We start from the raw sequence: 14,963 nt of genomic DNA, 5'->3' as shown, positions 1-14,963 counted from the left end.
GCTGCTGTCCCTGACCCTCACATCGCACCCTTTGATGTCAGCTATTGTCTGCTTAGTACAACAAACCAAAGTCCAACTCGCGGGACATTCCCAACAACTTAAAAAGAGAGCCGAAGCAAAAGCTCAGATCTGCCGTCGTCTCGTGATCTTGTTAACTTTGGACTACAAGATTGAGCTCGGGCTCGCAATTTGAATTCAACAGGGCAGTTAAAGCACAATCCATGTTTATGTTTAAATCATGTTAGGTAGAGAAAGAAGAGGTTGCAAGTTCAATGACATGTAAATAAAGGGTCCACGACCCTTCTGTTTTCAGATGTACACACAAATGTAAAATCTTTTATTTTAATAATTGAAATTGATGAAGGCCCATTGTGGAGCAGCACTCATTTAGCAGGTGCATATTACGTGAGTGAATGAACACGTAAAGAACAGGATTTGCATATTCAGGATAATATTTAACTATCATCACTGATAACGTTGCAGGTGGACAAATAATTGGACAGGGTGGTACTACAGGGCAGTGTGTGTGTGTGTGTGTGTGCGCGCGCGCGCGCGGTTTCCTACTGGCTCTGTATCTCTGTCCATAGATATGCGTGATTTGTGATCCCTGGTGAGCAGCGTGGTTCTTGGATGAGACGCTTCAGTGGGTGTGGGTGTGGGTGTGGGTGTGTGTCCACTGTGTATGTGCATGTCATGAAGGTCCTCCTGGCACTTTGTGGAGGTAGAAATGGAGTCAGCGGGCGACTCACAGATCACCCTGTGTTTTTTTTGTACTTGAACTGTAATGTTTTTTTTGTTTTTTTTACAGCCAGCTCTGACCCAGGTCCTCTTAAGTGGGGTTCTTGTGAACCAACATGGTGTCCACCTGCAGTGGATCTACATTTTTGTACACATCAAAACAACCTCAGTTACTTTGAAACGGCGAGTTCTCGATGTGGTCAGTTTAGTCTTGATGTTGACTTTTGTGTGAAGTTTTTTGGGGTGCCTTCAGGGTCAAGCTGAGGTTTCTGATTGCTTTGAGAGTCTAATCCGGCGTTTAATTACCACCGCGCGAGCTGCAGAGGCTGCACCACAAAACAGCTTCTCTCAGCATGTTTTTACAGGAAGAGTGGAGGAATGGGGGGGAGGGAGGAGAGAGAGCCCCGTTCCTCAGACTCAGCCCAAAAGCCTCATTATTCTTCCTCTTTCTCCCTCAATTGAACTTTTTATGAGTTTTTGTCGACGCGTCAATTTGGCACGTGTGGCTTAATGGAAACGTGTAGAATAGCATATGTGCAAAGAGTGCTGCACAGTAACAGACATCTGAGTGGCCACTTCAAGAATGATTTGTCTTTCTCTAGTTTTAGAATTCTTTTCAAGGAAAAACGGATTGCTTCATTTCTTTGAACCCCTTTTTTTGCATAATATTTGCATAACTGTCAAATTGAAGAGAACATTTTTTCCCAAACCTGCCCCTTTTGACCTGCCAAGGTAGGCTGGGTCTTATCTGCTATGCAAATCCATTGCTTGTTCTCTCTTTCTGCCGGGGGGTGCGTCACAATGCTCTACAATGAATGTGTTTTTCAGGCTGCAGAAATGTGGCAGTTAATTAATCCCAAGTATGTGTGTTAATTTGTTTAGCGCATCACTCAAGAAGTGCCATTGGAGAAACTCCCTCAAAATAAGCCGTGCGGGTCATCACGCAAACTTATTGTGGAAGTACGAATACCAGTGTTTATACATTTAAGGATAATCTCATACACCACAACAGAGGACAATCAGGGACGCGGACTCTTAACTGTCACACATTCGTTTAGATAAACAGATCTTTGCTGAAAGGTGGGACAAAGCAGTGGGAACCGACACACACTCAGAGTACAGCGACGTGGGAGGAGTCCTCTCCTCTCCTCCCTCCCTCGAGTCAGTCAGCTTTTACAAGCTGTTGCATGCAGCTCACTCCACAATGCGTGGGTGATCGCAGAAGGATGAGAGGAAAGTCGGTCGCTGCAGCTGCCCGATGAATGAAGGCGCAATAATGCCCTGTGAGACGGCGTGGAGGCCCCGCGCACAAGAAAAAGTGATTTACTGTGAATGAATCTGAAGAAGAAGAAGAACTGGATCTCGGTGTGGAGGGTCGTCTTCTAGGCTCTGAAGTTTTCCTCTGAAGTGATCTAAATTCACCAGCAGAGATGAGGTCGAAGAGTTCTACACGTTGGATAGTCCGAGTCTGGATAACGTGCGTCCTCGTCGCCTTTTACGCGCAGGTAAAATACAAAATAACACAATACAATAAAGTTATCTGACAACATACTGTTTCTAGTGAAGGGAGTTGATCATTACTGCACACTCTGTTAGGCGATGCGTTTCAGGAGAATTGAGTAAATTGTGAAAATGATGATATTTTATCTTGCGTGAAAAGATGCCGAACGGAGGGGAGACAGTAAACCGGATGATGTGTCACCCCAACAGTATGAGAGGGAGGGGGATCTAAGGGGGGGATTGTGTTTGGGGGTGAATCCACCTCGTCTGTGTTTTGGAACTCCAAATCCCCGCTGGATGCTGGACTCTCTTCTCCCGCCAGCGAGCATCATCTCGCGTTAGAGCCAGATGCCGCCCCCCCCCCCCCCCCCCCCCCCCCCCACTTCAACACAGATCGATTGTTGCAGCGAATGACCCGCGGCGTGCTGTTGTCCACGTTGCCGTCAAGTCAAGACAGCTACCTGCGTCCAGGTGGAAGCGGGCCCTGAGATGTGCTCGCAGTGGTGGGACTGCTGGGCACCAGCCCCGCCCGCACTACCCGTTAAGCCTGCCCCGTTGTGACTTGGAATACAGACGCTATTTATTTTGGGTTGTGTTCTGCTGCGCTTCACCGAGGTGTGTTGCAAGAGAGATCGCGCTTAAGCAGGGACCCGTATGTTGTCCACGCACGCATCCAGAGAGAGAGAGAGAGAGAGAGAGAACGATGGTGTCAAATTCAAAGTCGTGTTTGAGCTATATTCTACTAACAATGTGCGAAGGGAAGAAGTTTCTTTCATCTGCGTTTTTAAGGTGGCAATGAAAGCTTTTGGCGTTGGTTTGTTCTCCCCATGTGTGTAGGTGTGCTGCCATTACTGACTCACAGAATCCCCTAAAAAAATTCCCCTTCATTTTTTTGTTTTTAAACCCTAACTCAGTCAATTCCAAATTCATTTCAAACATTGAGCAATACAAAATTGCTTCAAGATGTCTGTGACTTAAAAGTCAATGGATATAATAGATCATGAATGAACTGAGATTTAGTGGATTTATTGATTTGCTTCTATCACATGACTGTACTTTTTATTATAGCCATTTATGCATCTGATCATCTATTATGCAATATTTATCCATCTGCAATCTCTTACTGCCGCTCTGCCGTCTCCCTCCATCTAATATTCCTATATACCTTTCTTTATTGCGATCATCTAGTCTATCAAGAGATTATTTTCTAACCCACTAACAAAAAAACAAATCCTTGCCTCAGGCCTCCAAACTTGATTTAACTGTATAAACAGTTATCCAATAGATAAACAATAGAGCTGTGTGTGGAGACAGTCTAAGATGCACCTTTACCACACCCTTGTTGAGCTCTGTCTTTAATCAAAAACAATTAGCACAGACAATGGTTGGATGAAGAATTATCTTCCATCAGCTTGCAAGCTCTGTTCTTCCTTGGACATTAAAAAAAATCACAACCACTTTTAAAGATAAGACAATGCAAACATCATGGTTAGCTGTGTTTGTTTGTTGTGCTAATCCCAGGTGCAAACATTGTACCAAGATTCCAGTTTGCGTTACGCTTTCCCCTCACCGCGAATAACGTCACGCTGTGCTTCTCCTGGCTCATTGCCAACGGGTGCCGTGGCCGTTATGCAAATTCTCAGAGAAATGGAATGTACTCTGCATCACACCCCTCTTTGCTATCAACATCAGGAAAATGCTTTTCCAGATAAGTTAACATGGTATTACTTCCCATCACAGGACACTCGATGCCTGTTGGTCTTTATTTTATGATTATTTCCCCTTTTCCCTCCCACATGTATTTCTTCACACTTTCTGTCAGCCTCACACACTCAAACACAAGTGTATGTTTGAATCCCTAGAGCAGATAAAGTTAGATTTGAGGTTGGATATTCCATCTTGACAGTCAACATAACCTATAATCATATAGGGTGGATCCGCTCTTTTCCTCTTACATTTATATTTAAGGAGTCGAAACATACTGCCTCGCATAACTGACACCCAATATTTAGATGTGGCGGTAACAAAAATACAATTCCCGCCATTCTTTTGGCTTCCTCCGAGTGGATTGACCACCAGCATCTTTTGTGTCTCCACATCTCGGTCGATCTATCCATCCACCTCTGTAGAGTAAACAAGCTGTGAAGCTCTCAGCCTGGGAACCTTTCCTTTCTTCTGTCACTTCTCTGCTGCAGCATATGGTGCTTGTTAGTGCTGCGGTCCACAGCCGTGACTGCTGTGCATCATGATCCCTCTGGTTACGTTCTAAAACAAAGACATGGTTGATGTGTGAGAGGCTTAATGGAGTTAATTAAATGCTCCAGTGTTGTTGGGGTGCTCTTGAAGCCTGGGGTCCAGACAAACAGACTCTGAGATAAGCAGAGTTTATGTGGAGGTGTAAGGAATAAACAACACGAGAAAGAAGAGAACAGGGTGTGCAGATGTTCTTATCTGATCTAATAGTATTGTGCCCTTGAGTTACAGTCAGACAGGTGGAAAGAAAAGAGCGGTTTGTCATTGACATGATGAATGAAGGTGGCCTCTGAAAGGAGCAGGAGTGTATCCTGTTTTAACTGGAGCATTTGTTCAAAATGAATGACTGGATTTGCATATCATTTCATGGGGAAAAGACGCTTTCTGAAGGGCTGAGTGGAGGAAAAAGTAGAAGGTTGATCCCAGGTCAGAGTGCAGTCAGGCCTATAGGTTGTGTTTTTTTTTACATGTGTATATATACATGTGTGTATATATATATATATATATATATATATATATATATATAGAGAGAGAGCTGTGGCTTTGGCATAGCTTCTGTCATAACAGCCAGATTCTCTAATTCAGCAATGTGGCTAGGCGTTCACCGACCCCTAATTTAGGTTGGCGGGAGGATGTGTACAGCTTGTGAGAGTCTGCACGGCTTTCCTTGATCGCCTTATTTAATGAGCGTTTCCATTTATGCACTTCCATGCTCCTTCCAACTAAAGCTCCAGCACTCCACAGTAAGGACTCCGCATCATATCAAGTTAGAATATTATTCATTCTCTGTTTTTCTTAACTGCTGCCTCACTTTTGTTTTTATAACTGCAATATCTGTTTTAGATTTGAAGCTGACTGAAGAGGGTTGCATTAGGATCCAGTTAGTACTCTTTATGTAACTGGTTGCTATTGGGGTTTGGTTTGCTGGTTTGGAGGTCGTGCTGCTGTGCTGTGGTCAGCTGTTTCTGAGAGTATGGAAAGAATTCTTGGGCATGTCTTGGAGATATTTAACCATACTCTTCCTCTCATTACTCACCACCATCTGAAAATATCCTATGCAGATTTGAAAGATGAACCGTAGAAGGAGAAGAGAAGAGAAAAGTGTGGCCTGAATTTAGGAAAGAGGCAGAAGATGTTTTAGCTTTTCTTTAGAAGAAATTATAGTTCTCATGAAAATATATATAAATAATATCCTCTTAATATGTGTTGTTAAAGGATTTAGACTTTTTTGTTTTCTGTCCCATTAAAAGCAAAACTGTTTTTTTTAAATTTCCTGATATTTTTTTTAGGATGCTGTCTCCAAATCTTGTAATGAAACACAATATTCTCCAGAAAATAAACCCTCCAGATGCTGCGACAAGTGTAAACCAGGTAACAGCACACACACACACACAAGAAGTCCAACATAAGAATATAGAGTGTGCATTATTCAAAGCTGGTTTACGCAACGAAAACAGCATAAAATAACAATTCGATTTCCATTCACAAATATCCTCAATGAAAAGAGGAAGAATGTTTAAAAAAGGAACATTTTGGCCAGAAAATGCTCAGACGTACATGTGTTTTCACAACCACACACATTACACAAGGATTTGCGTTGACATTTGGTCCACTATAATACACCCATTCATTTTAAGAGAAACATGGCATGAATTTAGCCAATTTAGTTTTTCTTTCATTCTTCTTCCATTAAGTTTATATTGATTATGTGGTTATTTTCAGGTTGTTAACTTCATCTGTCTTGTTCATCCGACTGTCTCTTTCTCACTCATTATTTTTTTTTCTTCTTCTTTTTGGTTAGGCTCCCGTGTGTCTTTGGACTGCACCAACTCCAAATCCACTACATGTGTTAGTTGTAATGTGGATGAATACCAGCCTGGCTGGACTGAAGACACGCACTGTATTAAGCAGAAGTACTGTGACCAAGGTCAGTACCAGCCGTCTGGAGATCTTCATCAACCAGTGAAACGCTTCTGCTTCTTACGCCTTAACAATAGAAATGTTAAAGTATAGGATCATACTTTAAAAATATCTGGCGTCCACCGCTTTTTTCTCTACTTTAGAGAACAAAAAACCAAACCCCTCTTAGTCTAAAGCTCTATAACAGAGCAAGTTAAGATTCATGATTGTAGTGCTGTTGTAGTGATTCTAGTGTTAAAAAACGATTTAGATCACGCAAACATTTCTTCAATGCTTTGGACCTACTTTTGCACTAAAATACTTTTACCTGCCAGGTAAGTATTTTATGCCGAGGAGAAAAAACCTTGTGGCAGAGGAGCCGTGTCGCTGCAAAAAGGACTATCAATGCCACCCCATCAACTGCGAGTTCTGTGAGAAGATACCCACCTGCGACATCGGATTCGGACTCGAGGTGGACCCCGGTGAGACAAATGAACACAAAACACCTCAAACGCTTAAGAAACCGAGAGTGTCACTGAGAACTTTGTTGCAATTCATCATTGATTTTAGAGTCCACCATTGGGAGGAAGATATGTGTTGCGTGTAAGAAAGGCTTCTTCTCTGATGAAAATAGCGAGGAACAATGCAAACGATGGACTAAGTGAGTGTTTACATCCACACACAAACACACACACACACACACACACACACACACACACACACACACACACATAGATATTAGCCTGGAATCATGAATGGAAAATGCAAATGGTTAGTCAGCTGTTATGAGTAACACTCACACCACTTCCCCTGGAACCCCTGATCAGAAAAGCTTCCACTGCCGCTCTGACCCCTAATGACGATGTCTCCATCGTCATCGGGAGGGAGAATTTTGTTTTTTCTCTCCATCTGTTCCCTTTTCGGACCTTCGTCATTGCAGATTCATCAGTAGATTCTCTCTGGTTGGCATGTAAATTTTAGAGGAAAAAAAAAAAAAAGTCCCGTTGAAGAAGTATTGCCTGTGACTCTGCGTGTTAGTGATTTCATCCTCTGTCCTAGTTGTAAAGCCAAGGAAAGGACTGAAACACAGCCGGGCAGCGCTGAGGCGGACGCAGTGTGTGGACCACCTGTCTCTGGTAAGACACCGTCACTGCAGGCTGTCACCATGCAGAGCCAATGTAATGCATATAATCAACCACTCCTAATAAAGAGACACAGAGGTTGTGTGATTCGTCTGTATATTCCTTAATTGTTGTATATTCGGCCGATGGAAGTTAGCTCTAAGCTGCTCTTCCTTGCAGGTGCAGCACCCTCCTGGCTTATTGTCTCCGTGCTGTCAGTCATCACGGTTCTCTCTCTCCTCATCCTGCTCCTCTTCTGCTACAAGGACAAGCTGAAATTATTGTCTGGTTAGTCACTGTCACATATCTTGAAGTTCATTTCTAGCTATGATGTTTCATTGTCTTTATTTATAAGATACACTGATACAGTGTCATACACTGTAGACATTGGTTCAAAAACAGATATGCATTAATATTACCTCAGTGAGTGAAAGGGACATCTTTCAGAACATTGTAGTGCCTGTTTAACCCGATCCTAAATGATCACTTATGGGGTTCATTAACCTTTTTGCAGTACATCTTCACCAGAAATAATTAAGATTCCTACCACTGCTTATGATTCTAGTAAATCTGCGATCCTGTGTCCAGAATCTGAAGAGGACGAGGATACAACAGGTAAAGTGGAGTTTTGTTTCAAAGGCTATGACAACACACTACATTCAAAGTTATTGCAAGTTAGCCCAGCCACTTGTTGATGTTTTTTATGATTAGAAACACAAAAAGCTGTATTTCATACAAATTATGCTAATGATGAACATAGCTCACAATGCCCATTTCTCTCTGCTCATCTAGGAGACTTTGGCCCCTCTTTACCACAGTGGAGCTGGAGGAGGATTAGTAGGGTGCCCCAAATATACACCGTGTGATACGACCAAACTCATCTACCAAGCCCCCCACTGCCCCGCCGACGGGCAGCCTTGCACCTTTCCCATATCCGTTCCCGATGTCAAGGTCTCGCTGCCCTTAACAGGGGAAAGGACGGAGGAAGAAGGCACCAAGGGGAAGTCAGCGATGGAGAATCGGAGCGAAGGGCCTGGAGAACCTGAGGAAGTGTCAGAAGAAGACGAGGTTGTCAGTGTGTCTCCTCTTTTGGCTGGTTCTTGCATTTGTCTCATTCCTATCCGCGAACCCCTGGAAGTAGGGGAGAACGAGGACTGTAGCCAGGCCGTCAGCTGCGGGACTCCAGGAACCTGCTCGTGTAGAGGGCCGGATGGAGAAAGGGAGGCTGATGAGAGCGGGAGAGAGGAGAATAGTGGGAGTGCGAGGGCAGACAGCAACGGAGGAAACGGAGATGGAAATCTAGGAAAGATCATTTTGACCAAGAGGGAAACCGGTGTTGCATCACTCGCACAGCTTTCTCCTCCACTCCTCCACATCTCCTCCGTCGTACCTCAACCCAGTACACTTCCTGAACTCTGCCTGCCGCTGTCTCAAGCTCAGACGAGGTCAGATTTCAAACCTCACCTGACTGACAGGCCACTGGTGAAGCGGGAGGAATCATACAGACTGGCAAGCGCAGACCCCCCCGCCACAGAGAGCAGTGCCCCCTCCGCGATGATCTCCGTCAGCCCCTTGATGACTTCCTCGTCTGTTGGAGATCTCCACCTGGAGAAGCCCCCTGAGGCCTCGAGCCCGGAGCTCGGCCAAGGACTCTGCTGGGAGCGTAGCAAGGGATTAAAACTCTCTTCTGGAGAGTTAGATCTTGAGTGTTCACCTGAGAGCCTCCATAGTCAGCTGACTGAACCAACTCTTACCTCAGGTGGGTGAACATGTGACACTCGTGCTGTGTAGTATGCCATCAAAGAGTCATAGTATGTAGTATGCCATCAAAGAGTCATAGTATATAGTATGCCATAAAAGAGTCATAGTATATAGTATGCCATCAAAGAGTCATAGTATGTAGTATGCCATCAAAGAGTCATAGTATATAGTATGCCATCAAAGAGTCATGGTATATAGTATGCCATAAAAGAGTCATAGTATATAGTATGCCATAAAAGAGTCATAGTATATAGTATGCCATAAAAGAGTCATAGTATATAGTATGCCATCAAAGGACATCAGTGAGTCATAGTATAGTAGGTCATAAGAAAATTATGAAAAATATTCTCATACTATATTCCTAAATTTGTAGGCATCGTAGTATGTAATTAAAAAGTAACTTTTTATATAAAATGCCATATGAATTGTATTCTATAGTGAAACTGATTTACCATATGCCATGAAAACGGTAATAAAGTAACAAAAAGTATAGAACACACTAAAAGGGGATAAAACAAGTTGTCTAATAGTGTGCCATTTAAAATGTATAAAAAGTTGTATTGTAGCATGTTTAATGCCATGAAAAAGTAATAAAGAACCAATAGTATAGTGTGTCATAAAGAATTCATAATACTTTATGGTATTAAAAAGCCACGAGCTTCATATTGTAGTGCTGCCATAGAAATGTCATAGTATAGTGTCATAAAAAAAGAAGCTTTGGAAAAGAAAATCTAAATACTAAATTATTATTGTATAATCCTGACTTGGAAAGTTGATCTCATAGTTGTGATTTAGTATCTCATAATCTTCACATTGTTGATGATCATAACCAAATGTTGGTCCATGGTAGAAATGGGCTTCCACACGTATGTGCTTTGATTCCCAGAAAGTCAACTCTCCTGGGACGTAAAAGAAGAAGCTGTGGAGATAGATATTTCCTGAATACTTTTGCCATGACCACCCAACAATGTCACTGGAAACTAAGAGCACTGGGGATAGTGGCTCCTTACAAAGACGGTCGGACCGCAGCTGTGTTTGCCAGATTGGGTTCTTAGTTATTTGTTTGTGAGTCAGTCACAACCACTGTATTGCCACAGTGTCATTCACATTCATGATTGGACATTGGATTGGGGCTCTCTTTCTGCCGAATAGGTGGGACTGGCCACCAAAAACAACACAACGAATCCTGGGTTGGTTTGAATGGAAACTTTGAGTGTCACACAGTTGAACATGTATTGTTCTCATTGAGACCTTTACACACTGCCAAAAAAGACAAAGCTCTGGGAAACATATTTATGTGTTGTGCCTGAACACTGAGTGGCTATGGTTAGTTGTAAAAGCTGTATTATGACAACGGTCCCATCACTACACAGACTGAGGTATTATTAGGCGAACGCGTGGAACACAACTTAAAACAGAAGATTGGTTTCACAATATAAACAAAGAAAAGGTGTGTGATTGTTTCCAAGAAATATATTTGATATGCAGTCTGGATAGTTTGACCCTGGATTAAAGGGGACCACACAGAAAGCAGGAATTAGATCTGTGTTTGATGAACCAGTGAACCACCAGAACCACACTCATATAGTGTTGTGTGTTTGTGTGTGTGCCAATCTGGAACACGCCATCTACAAAGCTCCTGTTTACCCAGAGTTCCATAGGGTTGCGCAAAATGACCACAGCTTTAATTGAAGAAAGATGTGCGCAGCTTGTTTTTATAGGTCTGCCCAGCCCAGAAAAAAAGAAGAAAAAAAAACACACTGACACACAAACATTTTGACTCTCACTGATGAGTTGGCTCTTTAATTATCCCATTTCCCATCATGCAGTAATCACAGGTGATTAAATGGATTTCCTGCAACCTATCTATTTTTAATTGTGAGACATTGTCAGTTGTATGTTGAGCTCAGCTTCGGGTTTTGGGATGTTAAATACATTTGTGCAAAGAGGACACATCAAAAGTAGTAATGACCCAGATATGTTTTACTGGTCGAGGAATCAAACTGGCAGCTGTCCAGGTGAAATGAGAACGATTTGGCAGGGAACTGTGTACAGTTGTGGTTTTCACTGAGAACGAGAAGAACAGAGGGACACACAAGTTCAACTTTAGTCTTTGGTTCAAAAACTCTTGTCAGCACGCAATTGCTGGGCATCCAGGAAAATCCGCTCAGCTGAAGAACCAAAGCAGATTCCACAGAGCTTTGTTATAAAACTTGTGGTGAATCGACATTTTTCTTGAGCTAGGCCTCTCAGGCTGAGATACCAGGAAAATGCTCTCAGATGGGTAACACAGAGACACACTCACTTTGATTGTGTTTGCCGGCATTTGCAACTTCATAGGGATAGGTGTGCTGTTCAGTGTGTGTGTGTGTGTGTGTGTAAAAGGTGTGTGTGCGCGTGTGTGCCGGCATGAGCAGTGAGTCACTGAGGTACGGCTTATCCCGTCGGCTGGAAACTCGGGGGGCGGGAGGCATAATAGAAAGGGAACCAGAGGCTTCATGTGGTGAAAGACGACTTACAAAAGAAAAACACACACATTATATTTCCCAATTCACCTGTTTCGCTGCAATTCCTACAAAAGCAGTTTTTATGTAACTTCTGGAGAAACACCGCCACAGTACTAGACGGAAATAAAGGTTAGCATGAATATGTTTTGACATTAATTCATGTCTGGAAGACCTTAAACCCTGGACAAATGAGTCGTTTTCAGAGGTCCTGAGCTTCTCACGCTGTGAGTGCTAGACGCTGAAACAAATGAGAGGATGTGATACGGCGGTCTGTGTCGCTGTGGCCTCTCTGTGGTCATCCTGCATGGTCATTACGCCCACTGTCCATTCGTCATCTGAGGTTGGTCAAGATTTAGCCCCTTCTTCTCTGACATCACGATTTGGGAAAGATCTATCTGACTGGGCGGGTGAGAAGGGGGGGGGGGGATCTCCTGATAATAAATTATCATTTCACCCGTTATTTTTCCTCACCAGGGTTGGGGGTGAGTTATTTATCATGAAACCATGGCTTTTGTCACATCAGCCTACTTTTTCTAAGGCAGAAAAAAAAATACGATCCACAAATAGTGCGCCATTTGTCGTTCCTCTACCACTCTTGTTACTCTGTCCGTGTGTGTCTTCTACTTCTCACCATCTGACTTTCTCCCTCCCGTGTTTTTCCATGAAGGTCAGGTGTCCGGGAGCCACAACACCACCTTCATCTCCAGCGGCCAGGTGATGAACTTCACCGGCGAGGTCATCGTGGTGTACGTCGGCCAGTCGTCTCTGGGGAGTGACGGGGCCGGTCAGGGCGACGCCTTCGGGAGCCCCGTCCAGGAGGAGTCCAGTGAGACGGCCCCGTTTTTGCCGAGCAGCACGGGGCCGCGGCGCGAGGCCTCCGTTAGTCGGGGCGCCGTGCGAGACGAGACGCTGCCCGTCCAGGAGGCGATGGAGGAGCGTCCGACGGGGAAGTGAAAAGTGACTCCTGGCAGTTTGTTTTGTCAGAAGAAGAATCCTGAGGACGTTCTTCTTCTCCTATGCAGCCAAGTTTCTTTCCTCCAGGACAGAACATTCCTCATCTCAGTGACAATCATTCAGAAAATGCAAAAATGACTCTTTGATCATTCTGTCGGTTTAATGTCTTCGCTTATGGTACAAAAAGCCTTAATGAATCTGCATATCATTCCTGCTTGCTGTTAACGAAGAAAGAAAGACTGCCATTTGAAATGAAGCCGGGGAGAGAGACACTTTTTACAGATCTATGCTTAAATCATTTCTTATTCATTTGTCAAATGAATCTTGCCTCAGGCATGTCCAAAACGCCTTTATTCATTTTCCATTGGAAGGCTTCTCGCTCTTTCAAATGGAAACTCCCTCCATTCCAGACAAAGATGGGGCATTTGTTGAGAATTAGTTGCAGAATTAAGGTTCAAATGTGACAGGAGAAGAAGAACATTTTGCAGTCGGGTGTTGATATAACAGCGTTACCCAGGTTGAAGTCCGTACATTTTTGTTTTTAACATTTCAAAAAAAGTATCCTTGCATAACAAAATATCCACCATGTGGAAATAATTGTATTTGCTCTCACAAAATCAGGATATGACAGTAAATATTTTTTGGAAGAAATCTAATCCCTAAGCCACATTACTATCTGGTCATCCACTGAGTGAATGTTTTTTTTCTTTTTGGATTACAGGCAAAAGATAATTTACAGTAAAGAGACACATCCAGTTTTGGAACAATGCTTATTTATCCCATTACGTAGACTTTTTCAAAATCCTCTTCTTATTGCACCACAAGTGCAGTGTGTGTCTAAGGAAAAATGCTGTGCATTTGATAAGCTATTTTATTGCTGGTTTGTTTTGTTTCATTATGTTTTAATGCACAAACCTTCATGAAGAAAAGTTAAATCCATCTGTTTATATTTTAATTATTTTATAAAAGTAAATTGTACTATTTCAGAAGATATGTGATTAATGTCTGTATATATTTCAAAAGAAAGGGATCTATATATGTGAATCAAAAATGAATCTCTCTTTTTGCCTGCCCTTATTTGATTTGAGGTGCGGATGCTTTAAAAGACGTCATTAACAGCAGGCAGAACGCAATAAGGGACTGTTCGATACAACCTTGCCATATGCTCGTAGCCATGATACAATTATTATGTAAATATCAATCAAAACCTTTCCAATGAACGACTGAAAGAATTTTGTGATTGAAATTAAAAAACGTTTTGCATCTAATACTCTTTAGACATTTGCTGCTTTATCTCGAGTTTCTCTTTCTGGTTTTGAAAAATGACAAAGAGCGTGTAATTTCTCCCCTAAACATGATCTATGATCTACGCGAGCAATGCTAATTGCAAATGTGGTAGGCCCTGTGTGTGTTTGCCCCCGTGTTAACGGGCAGACAGACGGACAGGCGGCCTTTCATCAGGCCTGTGAACGGCGAGCAGCTGTGAGGGGAAACCAGTCAGACCAGCCAGCGTCACAGAGACCACATGAGAGAAGCCGGCAGCACTCATTTGGGCTTGGTTTGGGTCAGCAGGAGTGTGTTTATATGTGTGTGTCTCTGTGTGCATCTCGTTTCAGCTCACTTTATGGTTGTTTGTGAAAACAGGAAGTTATGACTAGCCTTCACATGGTTTGCATGAGACCTGGCGTCCCGGCCAACCCAGACCCTAACTGTAGATTCAAATTATTTCAGTCTTTTTCTTTTTCTCCTGCTTTCCATGTAGGAGAAAACTGTCCCTCTTTGACTGGAGACGTGTAGGAAGTCTGCCCCCTAGTGGTGACTTTAAGACATGCTGACAAATAAAGGCAAGAAATCACGAGTAGATATTGAAATTGTGACTTTGAATAATTGTACAAGGCAAGCAATGACTGTCACATTTGTATCACACTTTTAAAAGCATGTCTTAGTCTTTGTCCTCATTCATGCAAACCAATAAAAACATATCACCCGTTTACTACCATCACACAAGTTTTCAGAAGGGAGGGCAGTGAAACACACTGTCATGGTTACCACAATCACCAATTAGGATACCGAGCTCAAATTCAGGTGATAATTTAAACCTTCCTGTGGAAAGCACCAGAAAATCCACTATGGCCTCATGCTGGCAGGATCACGTTTATTTCCGGTTTTTCATTTCACCTTAAAATGATTTACTCTACTACAAGATACATTTCCCCAATGATCATTTTTC

General features: G+C 42.9%; 1 protein-coding gene across 1 annotated transcript; it reads left to right on the top strand.

The window, feature by feature from the left end:
* The first annotated feature begins 1,958 nt into the window (after window positions 1-1,958).
* Window positions 1,959-14,264, top strand: tnfrsf11a (tumor necrosis factor receptor superfamily, member 11a, NFKB activator). Its single transcript, XM_037456689.2, has 10 exons — window positions 1,959-2,243; window positions 5,781-5,862; window positions 6,293-6,418; window positions 6,726-6,872; window positions 6,961-7,051; window positions 7,450-7,526; window positions 7,692-7,799; window positions 8,077-8,126; window positions 8,304-9,270; window positions 12,447-14,264. Exons 1-10 carry the CDS (start codon window positions 2,169-2,171, stop codon window positions 12,731-12,733), a joined length of 2,010 nt encoding a protein of 669 aa, XP_037312586.2. The 5' UTR covers window positions 1,959-2,168; the 3' UTR covers window positions 12,734-14,264.
* The last annotated feature ends 699 nt before the right edge of the window (window positions 14,265-14,963 follow it).

This window comes from Pungitius pungitius, chromosome 19 (genome assembly GCF_949316345.1).
Source record: "Pungitius pungitius chromosome 19, fPunPun2.1, whole genome shotgun sequence".
Taxonomy (NCBI): Eukaryota; Metazoa; Chordata; class Actinopteri; order Perciformes; family Gasterosteidae; genus Pungitius; species Pungitius pungitius.
Note: the sequence above shows the minus strand (reverse complement) of the source record. Positions and strands in the feature narration are given on the sequence as shown.

Coding starts and splice junctions, on each gene's coding strand:
- tnfrsf11a (XM_037456689.2), top strand. CDS start 2,169: ATGAGGTCGAAGAGTTCTACACGTTGGATAGTCCGAGTCTGGATAACG. Junction 6,419..6,725: donor GCAGAAGTACTGTGACCAAG/GTCAGTACCAGC, acceptor TTTACCTGCCAG/GTAAGTATTTTATGCCGAGG. Junction 8,127..8,303: donor AGAGGACGAGGATACAACAG/GTAAAGTGGAGT, acceptor CTGCTCATCTAG/GAGACTTTGGCCCCTCTTTA.